The following is a 22,816-nucleotide window of genomic DNA, read 5'->3' on the forward strand; positions in this document are numbered from 1 at the left end:
CCCCAGCATGCGTGGCGCCCTGCGCTTCCCGTGGCGTTCAAGGCCCTCGAGAGGCGACTTGGACGCGAGCTCTCTCTTCCAAACGCCCCTCTGCGGTCCTCCGGGAGAGACCCCTGCGACTTCCTGCAGCCCCAGCGCGGTCTGGTCCCCCCTTGGTCCCCTCCACTTCCCCCGTCAGCGCGAATGGCACTGGGCGCTGGGAAGGCTGTGCGCAGCGTTGCTGGACCCCTAGCTGCCTCCCTGGACCCGGTCTCCCTCGGGCCACGGGAGGCAGAGGTCAGATGGCGCAGGTCAGCGGGAGGAGCGTCGCAAGCCCCAGAGCTGGGGCTGTCTTTCCACCTCGGACCCGGCCCCTCCCCTCTCATGCATCCCGCAGGTGTGGGGACCTCGGCCTCCATTGGGAAAGGGGGGAAAGGGGGACCAGGGTTCCCGCTGAGGCAGCTGGGGGTGAGGAAGCAGGGTGGGCCTTCTGACTGGGACTCCCCACGGAGTGTGGGTGGCTGGCCCAGAACACTGGGGAGTGGCCCCCTTAGAGCTTCAGGCTGAGGCCGTGGAGGCTGCAACTTGAGGCTGGCTGCCTGGGGCCCCTGAGAGCTTTGCTTCCTGACCTGTGAGATGGGGCTGCTTTGTTTTCGTTCTGGTGGCTCCTGGGGCTGAGTCAGATGGGCGAGGCCAGGGCTGGAGGACTGAGAGCCAGGGGGCTCCCTCACCCCAAGCCCCTTGGCTTGCCACCCTGGCTTCTGGGGTCACACAAGGTAAGGTCTTCCTAGAGAGTAGTATTACCTTCCTGCCCCTGGGACGGCCCCACACTCATCCCTCCCTCACCCCACAAACGTGCAAGGAGCACCCTGTCTCGAGGGTCTCCTGGGCTCACAGGCCGGAAGCCACCATTCGGCCGAGAATGGGGGCTCTTTCACTCCCCCACTGGAGTGGACTCCCACAATTGCTCCAGCACCATCGGGGAAGGAGCCCCTTCCCGCCAGTGTCCCACGTGAGGCCTGGCCATGTGGCCCCCAGCACAGGCTGCCCGGGAGCAAAGCCACCATGTGTGCCTGTCCTGAACCCCGGAGTATCAAAGCCCTACAGTTCATCTTGGGCCTGTGGGCAGCACCCACTGCCAGCTGCCCCAGAGCCCACCCCAGGAGGTCCCAGGCCGTTCCTGCCACACAGCGCCCTGAGCCTGTCCGAGGAAGAGGGGACATGCTCCCTCCCTCATGTGGGTCGTCTGCCCAGGTCACCAGCAAAGCCACCGCGAGGGCTAGGCAAGCACTAGGTGATGATCCGGCTTGGGGGTGACCAGAGCTGGCCTCTAGGCCATTCACAGACTGTCCCCACCGCCCAGGAGCCTGAACTCCAGGCACCTCAAGCTCTCACCAGCCCTGTGACCCCTCAGAGACTTCTGGGTGTTGAGGCTGTGGGTAGGGGGGAACCTGGGCTGTCCTCCAGGCCTGGGAAGGGGCTTCCGGGGTGGGTCTGCATCCTCTGAGCAGGGAAGCCCTACAAGCCCGTTTCCCAGCTCAAGCCTCAGTTTCCCTGACCGGCCCCACTGGGCTTTGAAGGATGAGGGGCCCACCCTTCCTGGAGCACCGTGGCGGCCGGCGGGCCCTGCTGCCCTTTGTTCATCCAGGAAGCACTGCTGTGACCTTTAGTCCCCATTGTGTGCCCTGGGGGCTGGGGAGCCACGTGGGGAAGCCGGGAGGGCCAGACCCGGGGCAGGCTTGTCCATTCCTCATGCAAGGCCCGCTCCCTCCGACCACAGGCAGAGCCACGTCCAGGAGAAGTGACCCCCGCCCACCCACGGCCAGGCAGGCCCCAGGAGCAAGCCGCTCAGCTCCTGGGACAGCCCTTCACCCCATCCGCTTCTGGGACACACAGCTGCCCCTCTGGAACCCCGTTCTTGGTTGGGGAAACAGCCCCAGAGGAGGGTTACAAGAGCCTCAGGACACGGGCTCGCCTGTGATAGCTGCCAGGAGGTCCAACAGCTGGCTTTACCTGCTGCCTGTTCCTGGCATGTGGGGGCCGCTGGACCCCTCCCCTGTGGCCATTCCTTCATAGGGCCACATCCCCCTCCCACTAGGGAGGACCTGGCGTCCTGGGACAGGCTGGGCTACACCCGACACCCCATGTGGAAAGCCCTGCTCCCCCAGGGCGTGGCTGCCAGGGTGCCCTCTCCCCCCACGTAGGGGCACTCTGCGGCCCAGTCAAGTCCTGGCCCGTCAGGGACAAGACCCGGCCGGCCCAGAGCTCCTCGCAGCCTGTGGAGACCTGCAAAGTCTGTCCTTGTTCCCTGAGGGGACATCCTTCGGCAGCCCAGCGGACCATGTGCTCACAAAGGCAGACCACAGCATCCCAGGGCTGCAGCTGCAGGCCGCGTGGAGGGCGTGCGCTCGCAGGACTCCACCTCCCCGTACACCGCAGGAACCTGTTTGCTGGCTTCCACCACCAAAGCCACCCGCCCAGAGAGGGCCAAAGGACGGGCAGAGAGCAGAGCCCTGCCACCAGCCACTGCCCACCATTGTCCCAGCACTTGGGCTACCGTGTGTGTGCGTGCGTGCGTGTGTGTGTGTGTGTGTGTGTCTCCGCCCACCTCCCCAGCACCTGGGGCTGCCCTGGGTGTCCCCTCAGGCTGTGACAAGGTCCACTGCACAGGCTGTGTGGGTCCCCCGGGGCCCTGCTCACACAGGGGCAGCAATGTGTAGACACCCTGGGGGACACAGCCTGGGGCCTCTAAGGGCCGCCAGAACTTGTGTTTGGTTGCCATGTTGCTGCCTTCAGACAGAGGCCAGGCTGGGCTTGCAGGCAGGGTGCCAGGGCCGGGGGCCCTCCCAGAGGCCCCTCGTGGTGACCCCTCAAGCTACTGGCTCCTGGTGGTGGCATTTATCTCAAACAGGCCTGTCTGTGCCCCTGGGCCCCGCTCCCCGTTCCCTGCAAGGCCCAAGCTGCAGGCAGGGGCATCCCCCTTCCTGCGACTGGCTCCTTGGCCCCCCAGCCAGAAGTGACAGTGGCAGGCCCCACAGTGACTCACTGGATGACTCTAGCCCTGGGCAGCTGCAGGGGCTCGTGAGCACTCAGGACACAGAGCAGGCGGCTCGGCCAGAGCTGTCTCCACAGGCAAACCCGGTATTGGACGGGGCCTGCAGTCAGGGACAGCTTTCAGGAGGTGATGGGCCCCCGACCCACAAGCACACTGAGGACACCTGGCCCTCACACAGCAGGGGTGGGGGCCTCAGCCTGACACATGCACACAGTGAGGCCACCCAGCACCCACAGTCGCACCACAAGGTGAAGTGGGGACCTCTGGATGGGCTAATTACTGATGTTTTTTCCTTCTGTCTATAATATATGGGGGCTCTGGTGGTGTAGTGCCTAAGGCTGGCGGTTCAAACCCACCAGCCACTCCTCGGAAGGAAGGTTGGGCAATCTACTTCTGTAGAGATACCGCCTCGGAAACCCAAGGAGGAGTCACTATGAGCCGGATCCGGCTTGACCGCATTGAGTCTGGTTTTGGACCGCATTGAGTCTGGTTTTGGTTTGTTCTCTATGTATTCTGAAAAATGTTCCTAAGATTTACCTGTGAGAAGTCAAAAAGACCTAAGCACTCCCATCCGCCCCCCCAGCCTGTTTCTGAGTCAAGACTGGGGTGATGCCTGGGCTCCCATTCTGGGGTCTCTGTGCCGGTCAGTCTTGGGGCTCGCTGGTCACCCCACATCACAGCTGGGGCCCTGAGGCAAGGATTCTTGTCCGAGGTGACACGGCAGGCAGAGGGCACTGAAGGCCCTCGGTGTCCCCTCCACACTCAGTGCCCACGATGCCAGGGTCCTGGTCCCGTCACGCTGTCCCAGGGCTCAGGGGAAGCCAGTGAGCCTGAGGCTGCTGCATTCTGACTGTTTAATGCACTCAAAGATAATAAACAGGGAATACAAAAGCCGGCCCGCCAGCACAGCCCGGGCTTTGGGCTGCACCTGCTGGGCTCTGTGGGGCTTTGTCCTCGACGGGCAGAGGGGGCTGATGTCCTGGGTGCTGGCACCTCACGTTAGTGTACACGGCCAGCCACTATTGTTGCAGGAAGCCACCGGTGTTAGATGCCTACTGGAAAAGGCAAAAGGTACTGGTTCTGTTAAGTGAAACCAGGGGTGCACTGGGCTCCTCTCCTGCCACCGCCGGGTCCCCCCGCGATACCCCCAATCCCACTGGCTGACCCAAGCCGCAAGTGCTGTCCACGTGGGCACAGCGTGAGCGGGGACCACCTTCCGGGAAAGACCCTGGTCCCCGTCCTCCTGACAGCAGTGTGCCACTGGGGTGGGGCTGCGGGGCCAGGGAAGTCTTCTCACTCGCTAGACAAAGCTGTTCCCCTAAATTCACAGGATAAACAAGAGCGGGACCGCGGGGCAGACAGGCGGCCTGCATGGGGCACATGAGGGCGACGGCAGCAACTCAGACTCTGCGTAGACACCTAACACCACGACCCTCCCAGGATGGCCATTCGAGTCAGCAGACGGAACTGAGCTCCGCAGCGGGAGTGGGGGTGCCACTGGGAGGCTCCACCTGGGAGTCAGGGTGGGTGAGAATCAAGTCACTCCCTGTGGGAATCAGGACCTGTGGGGGTCGGGGCCTGTGGGGGCCGGCGTCTCTGGGAGTCAGGGCCTATGGAAGTCAGGGTCTTTGGGAATTGGGGCCTGTGGGAGTCGACATCAATGGGGCCAGGTGTCTATGGGAGTCCGGGTCTGTGGGGGCCGGCGTCTGTGAGTCAGGGCCTGTGGGAGTCAGGGTCTATGGGGGCTGGTGTCTGTGGGGGCCTTTGTGGGAGTCGGGGCCTGTGGGAGTCAGGGTCTGTGGGGGTGGGGTCACTAGGATAGTCTAGGGCTTCATTGCTCAGCTAGTCCTTTTTCCTATAGCTGAATGTGGACCAATGGGCACCGTGGCCACCTGGTGGCTATGGGTCCCCAGGTCTCAAACACGTGTGGTCACTCATCATCCCACACTCCTGGCTGGGCGTGTGGAAATATGGTCTGGAACCCCATGCTTGGATGGAGACCTCCTGGTCCTGTCGGTGGCCACACCTCCCCAAGGTGTCCACGGGTGCAGTACAGCCATTGCTGGAAGGAATGGGTCCTGGCTTTGTGCTGAGGCCAGCACGTGTGGGCATGGGCTTGCAGGTCCCCAGGACACTGCTGGGTCCTAGCCTCGGGGTGTCCTCAACAGGACATCAGCAATAAGGCTTTGGTTCTAACAGTGCCGCCATGCTCTGGGGTGGCAGGGCAGGCATGGTGGGGGTGCACCATCCACACCGGGGTGCCATGAGGCCCAGACGACATCCACCATCCGTCACAGCCCGGCTGCTGAGGGTGGGGGTGGCACCTGCTGTCCCTGCCAGGAGAGTTAAGGCACTTGTCAAATTCTTGCCAATTCTTGCCGCTCGGAGCAACTCTGAGTCACAGTGCCCTCACGTGCACGCCCTGGTGTTCACGTCTTTCCTCCTGCTACTTCCAGCTTTGCTCCCGGCTTCACCACGTGAGGGGTGTCTGGAGTCCGAGATCCCACTCTACGCTTTATTTGAACAGTCTAGCCTTGGTACTAACAAAGCAGGAACAACTTTCCCCAGTACTGTGCATAGCAAAACATTTTAACTAGAACTGTCACGGGCTGACACTTTTGCCAGGCAACTGAGCCAGTGCAAGGAGCTCCAACCACTCGAGGCTGGAGGACGGGGCGGCCCAGGGCGTGGGGCCCTTCACAGGGACCCCGAGAGCCGGGACGGTATGGCATGTGCCATGCATCCCCGTCCCATCGGCTCAGGCCGGCAAATCACCGAGTCGTGCTGGCGAGGTGGTCCTGTCACGTGGGTGTGGTGATGTGGCACCAGAGCCAGCTCCCGCCAGAGCCGCCCTGCCCTGTGCCACGAAGCAGACTGTGCTAGGCGTCTGTCCCCACCAGGTCACTGGTGCCGAGCCCGGGAAACCGGGGGCCCTGGAGGGCGTGAGTCCCCGTCCTCCGCTGTGCTGGGGGGGCCCGTCTTCACCCCGCAGCACCCAGTCCCGGGCTCACTCAGAAGGGACCTCCTGCAGCAGGTTGGCGTGGACGGCACGTCGGGAGCGTGTGCAGGCCCGAGTCCTCAGTGAGCCGTTGGAGGCTCTGTGGCTGGCGCGTGCCCACGCGGGTGACGGTGCGGACTGCGGGACCGCTGCCGGGCGCCCCCGCGGTGGCTCACGTCTCGAAATACTTGTAGATGGCCGTCACGTACAGCATCACGTCCTGCCAGTCCGGCCGCTCCGTCCGTACCATCTCGTTAATGTCCTGAAGGAAGGAGGCAGCGCGGGTCACCTGCTGGCTGGGGCTCCCGGGCCAGGCCCAAGACCACCTCTGCAAGGCACATCCTCTGTATGGGACCCCGAGACCCTCCCCACCAGGCCTGCTCCTGCCTGCCCAGCACAGCCTTCCCGGGGGTGGGAGGGGTTCACCTTCTCTGGGGGCTTTCTCTACCAGCCCCCAGGATGCTCTGAGTGCCTGTCCCAGGCACTGTGCTGGGAACCCCTCTGGACCAGGGCTCTGACCTACGCACTAGAGTGACCCCCACGCGCCCCAGGCTAACCGGGGCTGAACAGCCTGGGGGGTGAGGGCATTGTCCCACACAAGGTCGGGGCTCACCCTGGGGGAAGGGGGTGCGTTGGGGGGGGTCCCGCACAAGGTTGGGGCTCACCCAGGGTGAGTCGGGCATCAGGGCGTCCCGCATGAGACCTGGGCTCACCCAGGGGGAGGTGTGTTTGAGGGATCCCACAAAAGGTCAGGGTTCACCCAGGGGGAGGTAAAGTCAGGGGGTCCTGCACAAGGTCTGCACAGTGTCTGGTCAGGAGCTGCCCCCTAGCTCTGTGCTTCTCAGGGAAGGTGGTGGGGGGGAACCCCGCGTGTGAAACACACTTGGCGCCACCTGTCCTCGGGGCTCTCTGAGTGGGTGTGTTGCCCCATGTCCCCCTTTGCCACCCGGGAGCCGCACCACCGCCAGGCCGTCCGTCACCCTGTGACCACGGTTTGAGCTCGACAGGCCCATGTTCTTGCTAACATGGCATGCCCTGGGGGGTTGGTGGGGGAGGAGGACTCACCAGTGTGGATTTGATGCCAACACTTTCTGCCGCCTGGAAGGCCAGCGTGAAGTTCCGTCTCTGGAAAAGAAATGGTGTCCGTTCAATGAGGACAGCAGGGGACAGGCCACGGACCTGCTCGTGTGGCTCTGCAGAGCACCAAGGCACGGGGTGCCAAACAGTGTCCCCGGGAGCCCCCAAGTCCAGCCTTGTAGCAGGGATGCTCCAGCCCTCCTCCTGAGCCGCCCCTGCCCCAGTGCGACGGGACAGGGCAGTGGCTTCGCGGCCTCACCTTGTCCTGGCCGCTAAGCTCCTGGTAGGGGATGTGGGCAGGCAGGTACGTGTGCAGGAGCGCGCAGAAAGCCAGCCCGTCGTTCCAACTGCTGCTGAAGTTCGTGATGTCGATATTCTAAAAGAGAAGGGGGTCGCGTGAGTCACACACGTGGTCATGTCCTGAGGACACCATGGGGGATGGAGTACCCGAGGGCACACCAAGCCTGGCGGGCAGCCAGCGTGGTCTTGGGAGCGGGGTCTCACCCCAGTCCCCCTGCCAACCCCAAAAGCAGACATGGTAAAAGCAACCATGGTGCCCACACCCTCCCGTGGGGCTGATGGCCACACACCAGCCTGGCCTGGGCCCCTGTGACGTGTTCCCACCAGGATGGCGACTGTACGCAGAGTGTTCCAGGCACTGCGAGGCTCCCAGGCCCCTCCGTGACGCTGCTGGAGTGACGGCTCTAACAGAGTTCGGGTGACACTGAAGCCACGCTGGAAGCACGATGCATGGTCCCTAGGTCAGCACGGTCCTCAGTGTGCCTCCTGCCCGTTTCACCACACCGCTGCGGCGTGACGGCAAGGCAGCCGGGAACCTGAGGGCATGGCGTGCGGGGGCCGCTGCAGGCCGGCTGCTCCCATCTGTGCCCACTGTCCCTCAGCACAATCACCCAGACTCGCCTTGGCTTGGCAGAGCCCTCAAAAATAAACCAAATGAACCACAAAGCACAAAAGTAAGGAAGTAACGATAATAATAAAGAACCCGGTGACTGGTGACACAGAGGAAAACAGCCAGCACCATCTGGAGCCAAGGGGAAGGTCCGGCCTCCACGCGGAAACCCGAGCTCTGAACACATGTACCTGCCACTGAGCCCACAAGCACCCAATGAGGAGACATCTCTGACAAGACTGCCGGGGAGATGGGCTGATGAGATTTCTACGTCACAGACAACAGGCCCCCCTGACTGGGAACCAGTGCCTTCCAATGCCCAGTGTGTGGCAGTCCAACCAACACCACAGAGATCCACCTGACAGTGGCAGGGCCACTAAAGGACACTGGTGTCGGGCTGGCCGAGGGATCCCGGTGACAGAGGTGACAAGTCACTGCCTCCTCTCGGATGCCATACTGTAGCTCTCAGGGAACCGCTGCTTGTCGATCTGTGGGGCAGTGTCAGACTGTCAGAACAGCCCTGCTTTTCCCGACCACACATCTGCCTGCAGCTGGACTTTCCTGAAAGTGTCACACCAGGACGGGGGCTGGTGCCGCTAAGAGACCCACAGCTCTTCAAATGAAGAGCTGAGGGAAGGGGAACAGGCTGCCTTGCTCAGTTATTTTATTATTTTTTTCAAAGTAGAAAAAAGTTATTTACATAAGAAAGTGTCGCTCATGAGCCCCTCTGACCTGAGGAAGCAGGGCTGGGCCACTCGCGGTGTAGTAAATTACCTGGTATGGCTTTCCTAGCCATATTGTTGTTGTCCGAGGTGGTATCACTACGGAAGTAGATTGCCCAACCTTCCTTCTGAGGAGTGGCTGGTGGGTTTGAACCGCCAGCCTTCTGGTTAGCAGTCAAGTGCTTTGTAAACTCTGCAGTGGAATTTGCCATGAGCAACTGAGTAGCTCTTGATTGTTAAAGTTATCCACCTGGGGTATTTCTGTTGGGAGTAGCACAAAGTAATTTTCTGGGAAGTTCTGTCTCTCTCAGGTGTACAGAATTCTGATGTTGTGATTGGTTACTTTGGCCACCCTGCCAGGCTCAACAGGAGCCCTCCTAGAGGCAGAAGGAGTCTCTCTGACTGCTGGCTGAGAAGGATGGGCTGCTGAGAGAAATGCGTTCCTGAGAGACATGTGCTGCTGAGAAAGAGACACCAAGAGACACACACTGCTGGGAGAGAGACTGTTGGCTGAGAGACAGCGAGACTGAGAGAGACTGAGTGTGTTCCTGAACTTCAATTGTAGTCTGGTGTTTCCCTAACAAACCCCATAACCTGTGAGTTCTGTGTGGACACTGCAGCGAATTATCAAACCCAGCAGAGAGGTGGTGGGTGCTGTGAGAGGAACAGTTGGGGTCAGGGCTGATGAAAGGGCTGCAGGGAGGCAGCATGTCTGGCTGTGCAGGAACAGGCCTTGGACTCTGATGGTGAGTCCGCCTTCCTCTTGTGCGGTCAGAGGAGGTCAGAAGATGCGGCCTCCTTGGCTCTTTGGCACCACCCCCGACCTGGGGAAGCAGGGCCGGGGTGCCCCACCAGAAGGGGCGCAGGGCCTGGCACCCCACTCAAGGCTCCTGCTCTGCCTCCTTGCAGGCCTGAGGCCAGTGGACTGTATGTTGAGGATTGTGGGGCAGCTGGTCACCCAGGGCAGGCCTCTCCGCGGCTCACTGTGTGTCAGCCTTTTGTGTCGTCTGGGACCTGAAGGTGTAAGTGTTTCCCAGGCACTGTGCGCACGGTCACTGCACTGTGGCTGGGGACCACGTCACCCTGCCTTCAAGAGGCGCCTAACTCTAGCTCGAACGAAACGCCATGTGGATGCACTGTTATGTGACAACACGGCGCACCTAGCATACGGCCTTGACCCCCACTTACAAGAATCCCTGTGAAGACCCTCTACACACCCAGGCTGTGCTCATTCACATACCGTGGGTGAAACTGGGACCCAGGGGGCGGAGGGAGCACTTCCCAAGGACTTGTTTTGTGCCTCACTGTCTGTGTCTCACAGCCTCAACTGCCCCCAGAATGAGTTTCCCTGGTGTCTGAGGATGTCCACAGCTTTCTGGTCAAGGCCAGCCACCTATTCCTTGGGACATGAATCATTTCCCCCCGCAATAAGTGACACATAGAATGATTCTCACACCTGAACACAGCCTTGGGTGCAGGTCCTGACTTCCAGGGGGTACACAAAGGCACATATACACACAAACACAGGCACACATTCACATGCACACACACACACAGGGACAGATATACATACACGTGCATATACACACATGCACGCATGCACATGTAAATATACATGCACACAGACACACATGCATACACACACATGCAAGCACATACACGGATATACAATACACATACAGGCACACACAGGCATGTGTACACACACATCCATGCATATGTAAATATACATGCACATACACGGACAGAAATACAAGTATACATATGCAACATACACACAGAGACGTGGGTATATACATATACATGCACACACATGGACAGACATACACAGAGGCATGGAGGTATATACACATGCACATACAGACACAGATTTGTGCGCACACATGCAGACCCACACACGCACACAGACAGACATGCTGACGTCCCCCTTCCAGCTCCTGTGCATCTCAGCAAGCAGCTGGTGGGCGGTCAGCTCCCTTGGGAGGACATCAGGGCCCGGGAAGGGATGGGACCTGTCCAGGGTGCTTTGCCAACAGCTGGCCCAGCAGTCAGCTCCCTCCGGAAGTACACCAGGGCTGGGGAGGGCCGGGACCTGTCTGGTGCTCAGCAGGCAGCTGGACAGGGCAGGACCTCTGCTCCATGCACTCCGTGGCCCGGTTCTCATCCTGGTTCCCATGATCAGCCAGGAACATGTTTGTTTGTTTCCAGATAAGGGCCAAGGCTTAGAGAGGCCGAGGAGGGCCTGAGCCCCACGGTCAGTGTGGGCGACCCAACAGGCCTGCACCCACTGCCCGCCCATACTCCCGGGGTCCTAACACCCTAAGGAGCCAGGTACCGCCACGCAGAGCACAGACGTAGATCTGCTCAGCCACTTCTCCGAGCGCTCACAACTGCACACCCACAGGTCACATCACTTCTGGAGAAAAACAAGTCCCCACTTCCTGTCGTGCTGGCCCCTTCTGTTCCCAGAAACACAGGGTCTCGGCAGGGCCGCGTACGTGCCGTGCCTCACGGCCAGCAGCCCTCACGAGGGGAGATGGCAGTGCCTCAGGTGCCCCAGCTGTGGGAGCCGGCCTCCCTGGCCTCCACTTCCTCACCACCAAGGCCCCAGACACAGGGAGAGTGTCCCCCACCCCTGAAGCTGGCGCCTCAGTGAGAGTCAGCTTCACCCAGGAACCCTGGACCCTGCAGCCCCAGCCAAGGGAGGCGCCTGTGTGAAACCCACAACCAGATTGAGCTAAACAAAGCCTGAGCCCCAAGCCAGGGGCAGGGGGCAAGACGGCAGGGACAGCATTGAAGCCCCAGGGCAGCTGGCGGGGGAAGCACTGAGGCCCCAACAGGGCAGCTGGCAGCTGGCAGATGCCGTCAAGTCAGCTCCGACTCAGAGCAACACCATGCACTGCCTGGCCCTGAGCCAGCCTCATGATCCCTGCTGTGCCTGAGCCCACTGTTGCAGCCACTGTGTTAGTCCGTTTCACTGACCCTCCACTTTACCATAGTATCTGTGATAGTTAAGGCTGTGTGTCAGCTTGGCTGGGCCTGGTTGAGTGGCTGGGCAGCTGGGTAGTTATTCCCCATGATGAGACTGGCAATCAACTCCATGGTGGGATCTACCACAAGCAGCTAAGTAGCTGCTTTAGGAATGTGATCTGCTTCCCATAAATAAGCAGCAGCTTTGGGAACGGTCTCTAACGTATGGCATGCTTGAACCCTGTATGTAGCCAAGTAATTGTTCAGCAGTCTGCCATGATCTGCTGACCCTGGGACCTTCAATGGACTTAAATCAATGGCCTGCCGCGTGGTTTGGTAACACTGGGACTTTGCCTTTTAACTTGTCAACCTTGGGTTTGTCAGCCTCAGCAGCCAGCAGCCACCTGAGTGAAGAAAAGCCTCCAGTTCCAGTGGGCTGGAAGCAGGAGCTGGAGCTAAAATCCAAGGTCAAGGGGCCTTCACCCAGTTCCTAGGGCCTGGCATTTTGAACTCGGACTCAAAGCCTCCAAACTGTAAGAGAAACTCCTGTTTGTTCAAGCCATCCCATCTGTCGTACACTCCTGTCAGAGTAGCACTAGGTAACCACAACACTATCCTTCTCCACAGAATAGTCCCTTCTGACAACACGAAGTCTGGCCATTGTCACTTCCCAAGAGCATTCCAGCTGCACTTCCTCCAGGAAAGACCCTGTGAGTTCTTTTAGAAGTCCATGGTACTTTGAGCATTCTTCACCAACCCATAACTCAAAAGCATCAACTCTTCTTCAGTCTTCCTTACTCACTGTCCAACTCTCACGTGCTGATAAGATGAGGCAACAAAATACCATGGCTTGGATCAGGTGCACTTTAGTCCTCAAGGAGACATCTCTGCTCCTCAGCACTTCAAAGAGGTCCTTTGCAGCCGACTTGCCCAGTGCTATACATCATCTGATGTCCTGACTGCTGCTTCTATTGGTGTTGACTATAGAACCAAGTAATATGAAGTCCTTGACAACTTCAAGGATGTGAAGCTGTTTATTGGACTAGTTGTGAGGATTTTTCTTTCCTTTATATTGAGACGTAATCCATGCTGCAGGACTGCAAATCTTTCATCTTCATCAGTAAGTGTCTCAAGTAATCCTCACTTTCATCAAGCAAAGTTGTGTCATCAGCGTATTGCAGTTGTTAATGAGTCTTCCTCCAATCCTGATGCCAAATTCTTCTTCGTATAGTCTAGCTTCTCAGACTATTTGCTCATCATACAAATGAGTAAGTATGGTGAAAAGATAGAACGCTGATGTACTCCCTTCCTGATTTTAAACCATGCAGGATCCCCTTATTCTGTTCAAACGACAGCCTCCTCCTGGTCAATGTGCAGGTTTCTCATGAGTACAATCAAGTGTTTGGGAATTCCCATTCTTCTGAATGTTATCCCTAATTTGTTATGATCCACACAATCAAATGCTTTTGCATAGTCAATAAAACACAAGTAAAAATCTTTCTGGTATTCTTTGCTTTCAGCTCCGATCCATCTGACATTAGCAATGATATCCTTCATTCCACGTCCTCTTCTGAACCCAGCTTGCATTTCTGGAAGTTCTCTGTCAATATCCTGCTGCAACCATTTTTGAATTATCTTCAGTAAGATTTTACTTGCGTGTGATATTAATGATATTATTGGATAATTTCCACATTTTGCGGGATCACCTTTCTTTGGAATGGGCACAAATATGGATCTCTTCCAGTCAGTTGGACAGGTAGCCTGTTTTTCAAATCTCTTGGCATAACCGAGTGAGTGCCTCCAGCGGGACATCTGTTTGTTGAAACATCTCAGTGGGTATTCCGTCAATTCCTGGAGCCTCATTCTTCGCCAATTCCTTCACTGCAGCTTCGACTTTCTCCTTCAGTACCATTGGTTCTAGATCATATGCCACCTCCTGAAATGGATGAAAATCAACCAGTTCTTTTTGGTACAGTGACTCTGTGTATTCTTTCCATCTTCTTTTGATGCATCCTGGATCATTCAATATTTTCCCCACAGAATCGTTCAATATTGCAACTCAAGGCTTATATTTTTTTTCCTCCATTCTTTCATCTTGAGAAATGCCAAGCATGCTCTTCCCTTTCGGTTTTCTAACTCCAGGTCTTTGCATATTTCATTATAATAATTGGTTTGTCTGCTCGAGCAGCTCTTGAAATCTTCTGTTCAGCTCTTTTGTCTTGTCATTTCTTCCATTGGCTTTAGCTATTCTTCGCTCAAGGGCAAGTTTCAGAGTCTCTTCTGTCATCCATTTTGGTCATTTCTTCCTTTCCTGTCTTTTCAATGACCTTCTGCTTTCTTCATGAATGATGTTCTTCATGTCATCCCAGAATTCTTCTGGTTTTTGGTCACTAGTGTTCAATGCATCAAATCTGTTCTTTAGATGGTCTCTAATTCAGGAGGGATATATTCAAGGTCATATTTTGGCTTGTGGACTTGTTTTAATTGTCTTCAACTTGAACTTGCCCATGAGTAGTTTGATGGTCTGTTCCACAATCAGCTCCTGGCCATGTTTTGGCTGAAGATACTGAACTTCTCCATTGCCTCTTGTTACAGATGTAGCCAATCTGATTCCTGTGTATTCCATCAGGCAAAGTCCGTGTTTTATGTTGTTTATGTTGTTGGAAAAAGGTCTTTGCAATGAGTAAGTCGTTGGTCTTGCAAAATTCTATCATGCAATCTCCAGTGTTATTTCTATCACCAAGGCCATATTTACCAACCACCAGTGACCCTTGTTTCCAACTTCTGCATTCTAGTCACCAGTGATAATCAACACATCATTGATAATAAGTTCAGTCAATTTCAGACTGCAGAAGCTGGTAAAAATCTTCAATTTCCTCATCTTTGGCTTTGATGGCTGGTGGATATATTTGATTAACAGTAGTATTAACTAGTCTTCCTTGTAGGTGTATGGATATTATCCTATCACTGACAGCACTGAAGTTCAGGGTACATCTTGAAATACTCTTTGTGATGATGAATGCCACACCATTCCTCTTTGATTTTTCACTTGCGGCACAGCAGATCACATGGTTGTCTGATTCAACCACATGAGCTGGCAGGGCAAACAGCAAAGCCCCAGCCAGGGGAGACGGGGGCAAAGCACTGAAGCCCCGCCAGGGAGAACTGCCAAGGTACGTGTGGTGCCAGGCTGGACTCCCACACAGGGCCCACGGGAGAGGAGGTCCTGTGGTCTGGGGGGGAACGTGGGAAGAAAGGGGGGGCTAAGGAGAGACTTCATGGCTAGAGCAACTGGGCTGGTGACAAGCAGACTGCAAGGAGGGGCGGGCATGAGAGGACGGCCCAAGGCTCCAGTGTGCAGGACTGGACGGCAGTGTGAGCTCAGGAAAGCTGCATCGCAGGCTGCCAGGTGTAAAGGGCCTGTGAGACACCGTGCCTGGTCTGGGGCTCGGGAAGGCTGGATAGAGGCATAAAACATGGTGGCCTCAACGCAAGGGACTGAAGCCACCCCCGACAGGGTTATCCCAGAGGGATGGAGGGGACAGTGGGCAGGAAGAAACCTGAGACCAAGGCTGCTGGAACCCCTGCGTCTAACAGTTATGTGGGGAGAACAGTGAACAGTGTTCCTCAGCTATGGCAGGGAAAAGCTGGCAGGGACAGAGGCGGCCGGAAGCCAAAGGAGGGGTGCCAAACGTGAGAGGCCAGGCGGGCGCCCAAACAGTGAGTGCGCCTGGCAGTGTCCGGCTGCTGTCAGCTCACCAGGGCAGCCGCGATTCCAAGCCGTGTGGGACGGCACCACCGCAGAGCTCAGTGATCTCTACTCACAGCACCACACGCCCAGACACGCTGCTGCGCACACGGACTTCCCGGAGCGCGTCTACAGACGGCACTTCTACACGGCAAGAGGGTGTTCTTGAGCCTGGGAGCAGCCCTCGCCGCAGAGTGCCCGTCCTGGAGCGTCCCATGGGCGGGAGGGCTGCCTGTCGTCCACGGAGGGAGAGGACCTGGGCAGGACAGGCAGGCCCTGACTCCTCCATCGACAGCACCGGGGGCAGGCCGGCCGATTCCTTTGAAACAAACTGAAAGCCCAAACCTCGTCTCTAGGGGGACCACTCCCGTGTGGGCGCAAAGACTCTCCAGCGGCCCTGGTGCCCACCTCCCTAAGTAAAGACTAGTTCAGGTCCTTCTGGAGACAGAAAGCACACTAGCTGCTGTATGCGAGCTCACGGTCAGAGTTTGGATCTTGCATTTCATTTTCAGGTCAATCCCAAGCTTTCCCATTCTACAAGAAAATCCTGTGTTTGCACTAAGGGGACAGAAACCAGAGGGTTACGGTACGGGCGGGGACGGAAGGTCAGACACCTCTATGCACAGACCCAGCCGAGGAGCTCTGCCCTGTCCCAGAGGTATCTGCTCCCCCTGGGCTGGGTCCCCCCTCAGCCCTCTCTACTTGGCCTTCAGGTGAGGCCCCGACTCTCTCCCTTTACACGCCGAGAGCTCAGGAGTGCAGCGCGGGCACCCAGGGATGACACAACCCTCAGAACAGAAAGATAAACAAAATGTCCCATCTGAAATACTGTAATTGGCCTGCAGTCTAATTAAGAACCATAAATCCACCCCAAATACCACGCACTCTTCAAAGAATGTCCATTCAGGTTCTGATCTATTTAAGGAAATGGCATTTGGACGGGCAAGACGCCAAGGAGTGTGAGTCACCCCTCTGCTCACGTGAGCAGGCACCATGTCCTCATGGCCATCTGGACGGCTTCCAGTGTTGTCCCCAGGTCCTCCCAGCAGGGCCAAGGCTCTCTGAAGCCAGCGTCACAGGGCACTGAGCTGCATACTGCAGTCAAACACACCGAGAGTGAGTCCCCGCCAGGCCCCCAGCCTCGCAGCCTGGCTGGGCTCAACTGAGGTGGCAGGCCCGTCTGCGTGGTGTGTGGGAGAGATGGTGTCTCTGTGAGGAACACTGAAAGCCGGGGCACATGTGAAGATCACACGGGGGTGTCGTCGACAAATCTACAATGCAGGGAACTGGACAAACGACCTAGCATCCTAAAAAGGACAGACAGAAAGAAGGAAAAAAGGGGGTGATTTAAATTTGTTGTCACTGTTGTTAGGTGCTGCTGGGTCAACTCCGACTCATAGCAACCCTATGTCCAACAGAACAAAACACTGCCCAGCCCTGAGCCAGGCCCATGATCCCTGCTATACTGAGCCCATGTGGCAGTCACTGTGACAATCCATCTCGGTGAGGGCCTTCCCCTTTTTCGCTGACCCTCCACTTTACCAAGCATGACATCCTTCTCCAGGGAATGGTCCCTTCTGACAACATAGCCCAAGTAGGTGAGACAGAGTCTGGCCATTCTTGGCTCCAAGGAGCATTCCAGCTGCACTTCTTCCAGGACGGATCTGTTAGTTCTTCTGGCAGTTCACGGACCACTGAATATTCTTCACCAACATCAAAATTCATAAGCATCGATTCTTTACAGATTTACAGACACTTAAAAGAGAAAGTATCCAAATGCAATGTGTGGACGTCTGGTGGATCTTAATTCAAACAAACCAAGTGGAGAGCATGATGATTCAATCGGGAAGTCCGAATGCTGGCCGACTATTTGGTGACATTTAACGTCTGGGATTGGCCTGTGAATCATCAGGGGTGGGGTGGGGTGCGGTGTGTTGGGGACTTGTTGCTGGAGGACACGACCATGCAGGTTCGCCATATTGTTCTCTTGACTCTAGGGGATACCTGAAATTTTCCAACTCCAACAAACCAATGTGCAGCTCAACAACAGGACAAACAACTCAATGAAACATGGGCAAAGGACTTGATAGACGTTTCTTTACAGAAGATACAGAAACGGCCAATAAACACGTGAAAAGATGCTCAGCACCATCAGCGATGAGAGGGACGGAAACCAGACCCACAGCAAGACACCACTCATACCCTGGGGGGGCTGTTACAAAACGACACACACAAGAGAGACCTCACTACCACCAAGAAAGAAGAGCCACTTGTGGAGCGTGCCCTTTGGATCCAGGGTCCCTGTGCTGAGAACCTCCTAGACCCAGGGGAAGACAGATGCCAAGACACATGGAGAGCTCCATGGGACTTGGGGCCCACAGATGTCGAGAAGAGACAAGAACATTCCCACAGAGCCAACGGCCTAGACCTCATGTCCTAAACTTCTAGACCCCTCGACTGTGAAAGAATAAATCTGCTTGGTAACACCTGTGAAAACGGCAAGGGGGCCACATGTTCCGACCTCCTCTAATCCCACAAGAGGAAGGCAGAATCACCATCAATAGCCCAGGGACTATTCCTAGGAGGCCAGACATGCTGCCTCCCTCCAGCCCTTTCTCCAACTGTTCCTCCCAAAGCACCCACCACCTCTCTCCTGGGTTCAATAATTCGCTGCAGTGGCCACGCAAACTCATAGATTACGGGGTTTATTAGGGAAGCACCAGGCTACAATTCAAGTTCAGGAAAAAACACTCAGTCTCTCTTCCAGCCCACCATCCCTCAGCCAACAGTCTCTCACAGTCTCTCTCCCAGCAGTGCGTGTCCCTTGGTGTCTCACTCAGCAATGCGTGTCTCTTGCATCTCTTTCCCAGCAGTGTGAATCTCTTTCAGCAGCACATCTTCCTCAACCAGCAGTCAGAGAGTTCTGCCTCTAGGAGGCCTCCTTTTGAGCTTGGCAGAGTGGCCAAACCAACCAATCATAACCACAGAATTCTAAGCACCTGAGAGTGAGCCTCCCATAACACTGTGCTGTGCCACGCCCACCAGAAATAACCCAGGTGGATAACATTTACAATCAGGGGCTCCTCAGCTGCTCATTCCACCACTGAGTTTACAATGACTTATGGGTAGAAAAGCCATACTAAGTAATTTACTACACTGCACACCAAAATAAACAAACAAGTAAAATAAAAACAAAAAGACAATTACAAGTGTGGTCATGGGCATGGAGAGATGGGAACGCTGTGTGTTGCTGGAGGGAATGCTCTAGCAAACGGTCTGGTGGTTCCTCAGGAAGTTAAAAATTAGACTCTCATACCACCCAGTAACCCAACTCCTAGAACTGAGAGCAGCTGCTCACACAAATACCTTGAGCACTAACAGCAGCACTGTGCACAGCAGCCAAGAGGCAAAAACAACCCAAATGTCAATTAATAGATTAGATAAACAAGGGCGGTGCAGCCACACAGTGAAATACTTTACAGCCCTGAAAAGGAATGGAGTACTGCCACATGCTACAACACAGATGAACCCTGAAACACGAAAAGGAACAGAATACCAACACACGCTACAACACAGATGAACCCTGAAACACGAAAAGGAACAGAGTACCAACACACGCTACAACATGGATGAACCTTGAAAACACCGTGCTGTGTGGAACACTCAGTTGCAACAGGCCACAAACTGGGTGATCCCATTTACAGGAAACACCGAGAAGTGGCAACTGCACAGACAGGAAGGAGATCAGTGGTTGCCAGGGGCTTGGGGGATGGGACATCGGGGAGTGACTGCACAGTGGGTACGAGATTTCCTCTTGGGGTGATGAAAATGTTCTGGATTCAAGAGTGGTAGGAACTGCCCAACATGGTGAATGTCCTTAAGCCACTGAACTGCACTTAAAGATGGCCACAGTGCAGGGTCTCTGAGCTGAGCTTTGCCACAGGGCTGAAGTTGAGTGTGGTGCCCAGAGACACGCTGGTCACAGGTGAAGGACGAGGCTTTGCCCCTGTGGGTTTGAGATGTCATGCCCTTCCTACACAGAGGCCCGCTGGCTGAACTATAAACGAAGTTCGCATATGCAATCCTTTGTTTGCTTTTTTCTCCATGAAGGAAAAAGGAAATGCATCTATCTGTTTTGTAAGTGAACAGCAGGGAAAGCACCAATGATATTCTTGAGAATAAAGGGCAGCCATCTTCCCAGTCTCCTCCTTTGGCATCAGTGCACACCGCCCCCTGGTGGACAGACAGAGCAGGGACCCCAAGAACCACCCAGTTTCCGATCCTCTTCCTGTGGACCTCCCCGAGGGCTTTCTTCCAGGATGGAGGGGCCCCAGGAGCAGATACGCTCAAGGGACTGTGGACCTGGAACCTCTCCAGAAGGACAGACCAAGGTTAATTCTCAGAGACCCCAGGGTTCAATGCTCTCGACATTTTTCAGAGTTCCTGGATCAGACACATGCCACGGGCCTCCCCGTCTGCTACACAAGCTGCAGACCCCTTCCCAGTTAGGCCACTGTCCTGGATGGCACACTTCCTGCTGCTGTCTGTCTGTCCTCAAGTTTATACAGTGAGATCCCATGATCATTACTTCTCCTAACTTCTTGGGATTTGCGTCCTAACTAGGTCGCTTACCAATCTCAGCTCAAGCCACCCGGGTCTTCTAGGGCTCGCAAGTTTTCATTTTCATCCGTATAGATATTTTTTGTGGTAGACGTGTGTGTAACCAACGTGCCCCTCCACCAGCCTTTGTCTGTACCAGTGACACTGAAGGTGTTCGTCATGTTGGGTGGAGTCACCATGATCCCTCTCTACGTTTCCCAACACCCTGAACAGAAGCTCAGGGTCCCCTATGGAAGGACTCTGCCTGCCACCTCCCTCCTGCCTCTCTGGTAACCACGGACAAACGCAGCTCTATATGGACTAATTTTTTTCCCTGATTGTGATTTGAGTGGAAGTTTACAGAGCAAATTCATTTTCCATACAGCAGTTCAGACACTTTGTTTCAGGACATTGACTGGAATTCCCCACGATGCAACAGCTCTCTTCCCACTCCCTCCCTGTAGTTACCTCTCCCTGCGTCCTTCTCTGCCATGCACTCCTGCCCCCTGAGCTGTCTCCCTGTGCAAACCCTGCCCTTCTGTTCTTCCATGGTTGATTGTTCTAAGGAATGCACCTACCTACCTGGTGTCAATGTTCACCTTCTATGCCTGTCTATTGTTTGGCTGGAAGCCATAAGAGTGATTTCAATTCTAGGGCCAAAGGGTGACCAGGGGCCATAGTCTTGGGGGTTTCACCAGTCTCTATCAGACCAGTAAGCCTGGTCTTTTTTTTTTTTAATGATTTTCAGTTTTGTTCCACATTGTTCTCGCACTCTCCAATTTTCAAGGTCCAAAAATAAACCAAACTCACTGCTGTTGAGTCAATTTCGACTCACTGTGACCCTCCCTAGGCTTCCGAGGTGGTATCACTATGGAAGTAGATTGTCCAACCTTCCTTCTGAGGAGTGGCTGGTGGGTCTGAACCTCCAGCCTTCCGGTTAGCAGTCAAATACCTTAGGCACTACACCACCAGAGCTCCTAATTTGAAGGTAAGTATGTATATACTTTTATTCATCCTTTTTTTATGGTGTGTGTAAAGAAATATTCACTGAAAGATATAAGAATATCCATTTTCTAATCACTAATTATTATTGATTTTTCCTAGCATAGTTTTTACTGAATCTTAAAATTCTATTAATTCATTTATCTCTCATTTTCCATCCACTAGTCTTTTGGTCTAGTCATGCATCACCACCACCCCATTTCCATGATGGAAGATGTCAGCCGGTGCCCCGCTGAATTCGTTGTAATGCTCACATAGAACTCAGAGAAACACTGTACCTGTGATAACAATCTTTAACATAAACAGGAAGGGATATCAACAGAGAAAGATATAAATGAAGAAACATACAGGGCAAGGCCGGAGGGGTCCCAGTGCAGCATGAACTTACCCTCCCAAGACAGATACTCACCCTCATCAATCAGCAATATTCTAACAAGATACGCCTCAGAATAAACGTCAGAAGTATTAGGAACAGGATTCAACTCAGGATCAGTATCTGGAACAACAGCTAGACAGGTCTTTGAGGACAACTTCTCTGGAGGGGAGATATGATCTCTTGAGGTTGGGGGTGGCCTGCAGCTTTGGGATTTGCACAGAGTTAAAGGTCTGAGAGAGTTCCTGCTACACAGACATGTCACGGAGTGTGCCCCATGGCCAGCTCACATGTCAACTGGCACTGCACAGTAGAGGGTCTCCAAGGCTGTCAGTCTTCACGAAAGCAAAGCCCAAACCAAATGCAAACCCTGGAGTCTATTCCGATCCACAGCGCCCCTAGAGGACAGAGTGGAACTGCCCCATAGGGTCTCCAAGGCTGTCAGTCTTCAGGGAAGCAGATCACCTCATCTTTGTCCTGTGGAGTGGCTGGCGGGTTTGAACTGTCAACTTTTCTATCAGCAGCTGAGAAAGCAGGGCTCTGAAGCAAGCTGAGTGCTTTAACCACTACGCCACCAGGGCTCCTCAGCACTGAGCAGGGACCCAAACCCCCTGGCCTGCAGCCCATCCAAGCGCCTGAGATGGCCCATCTGTTGCTCTTCTCCGCTTCCAGGAGCAGCCAGCACCACCTGACACAGTGCTGTCCCTTTTCCTTTGTCCACCTGTCCTGTTGGCTGCTGTCTTGCATGCACATCCTGACCATGTCGTCTTCAGGATGCTCGTCCATCCTTCACTCTTTCTACCACGCGCAACCCTTCCCATCGAAAGAGGCGTCTGCACCCCAAAGAATTAACCTCTCTGTCTCAGACCATACACCAAGATGAAAAAATGCAGCACCAACGTACAAGTAAAACCTGGAACTACACACTTTCCAGAAGAAATGAGGGAGACCTTTGTGATCCTGTGGTGGGCAGGGACCTCTTACAAACACCTCCAAAAGCATGCTCCACAAAGACAAACAATTCTGTGGGCTGGATGCCATCGAAATGAAGAACTCCGGCTTTGGACAGAGACTGTTAAAGACACTAGAAGGACCCGCCACAAACTGGCAAAGAAGGTGAATGGGTCGTGTGTCATTTTGTTTTTTCTCTCTCTCTTTTTCTTTAAATTTTCAGCCTGTCCACCCATCTATCCACCCACAGAGCAATGTTTACCTTCACTGACAACACAGCACTGTATACACAAAAAGGTTCATCTTTGCTGTCTGCACATCCTGTGTACCTCTGTCTTCCTCTTCCTCAGCGCCACTGTGTTGATCACTCACATTTGGTACACTGTCCTTCTCTTCACCCAAATCAATACTTGTCTCTACCTATCTAGCAGT

The 22,816-nt window shown here is 55.1% G+C and overlaps 1 protein-coding gene across 1 annotated transcript in view; it reads right to left on the bottom strand.

Moving 5' to 3' along the window:
• Positions 1 to 6,204: 6,204 nt before the first annotated feature.
• The window catches only part of SPECC1L (sperm antigen with calponin homology and coiled-coil domains 1 like), an 85,348-nt gene continuing 68,736 nt past the window's right edge, over positions 6,205 to 22,816 (bottom strand). Inside the window, exons 13-15 of the mRNA XM_007957392.2 lie at positions 7,369 to 7,485; positions 7,098 to 7,157; positions 6,205 to 6,294 (exon numbers count right to left, since the gene is read on the bottom strand). Of these exons, the coding sequence (XP_007955583.1) occupies positions 6,205 to 6,294; positions 7,098 to 7,157; positions 7,369 to 7,485 (267 nt within the window). The remainder of the gene's footprint in view (positions 6,295 to 7,097; positions 7,158 to 7,368; positions 7,486 to 22,816) is intronic.

Source organism: Orycteropus afer, unplaced genomic scaffold (genome assembly GCF_000298275.1).
Source record: "Orycteropus afer afer isolate SDZICR_OR568_19922 unplaced genomic scaffold, OryAfe1.0 scaffold00744, whole genome shotgun sequence".
Lineage (NCBI taxonomy): Eukaryota > Metazoa > Chordata > Mammalia > Tubulidentata > Orycteropodidae > Orycteropus > Orycteropus afer.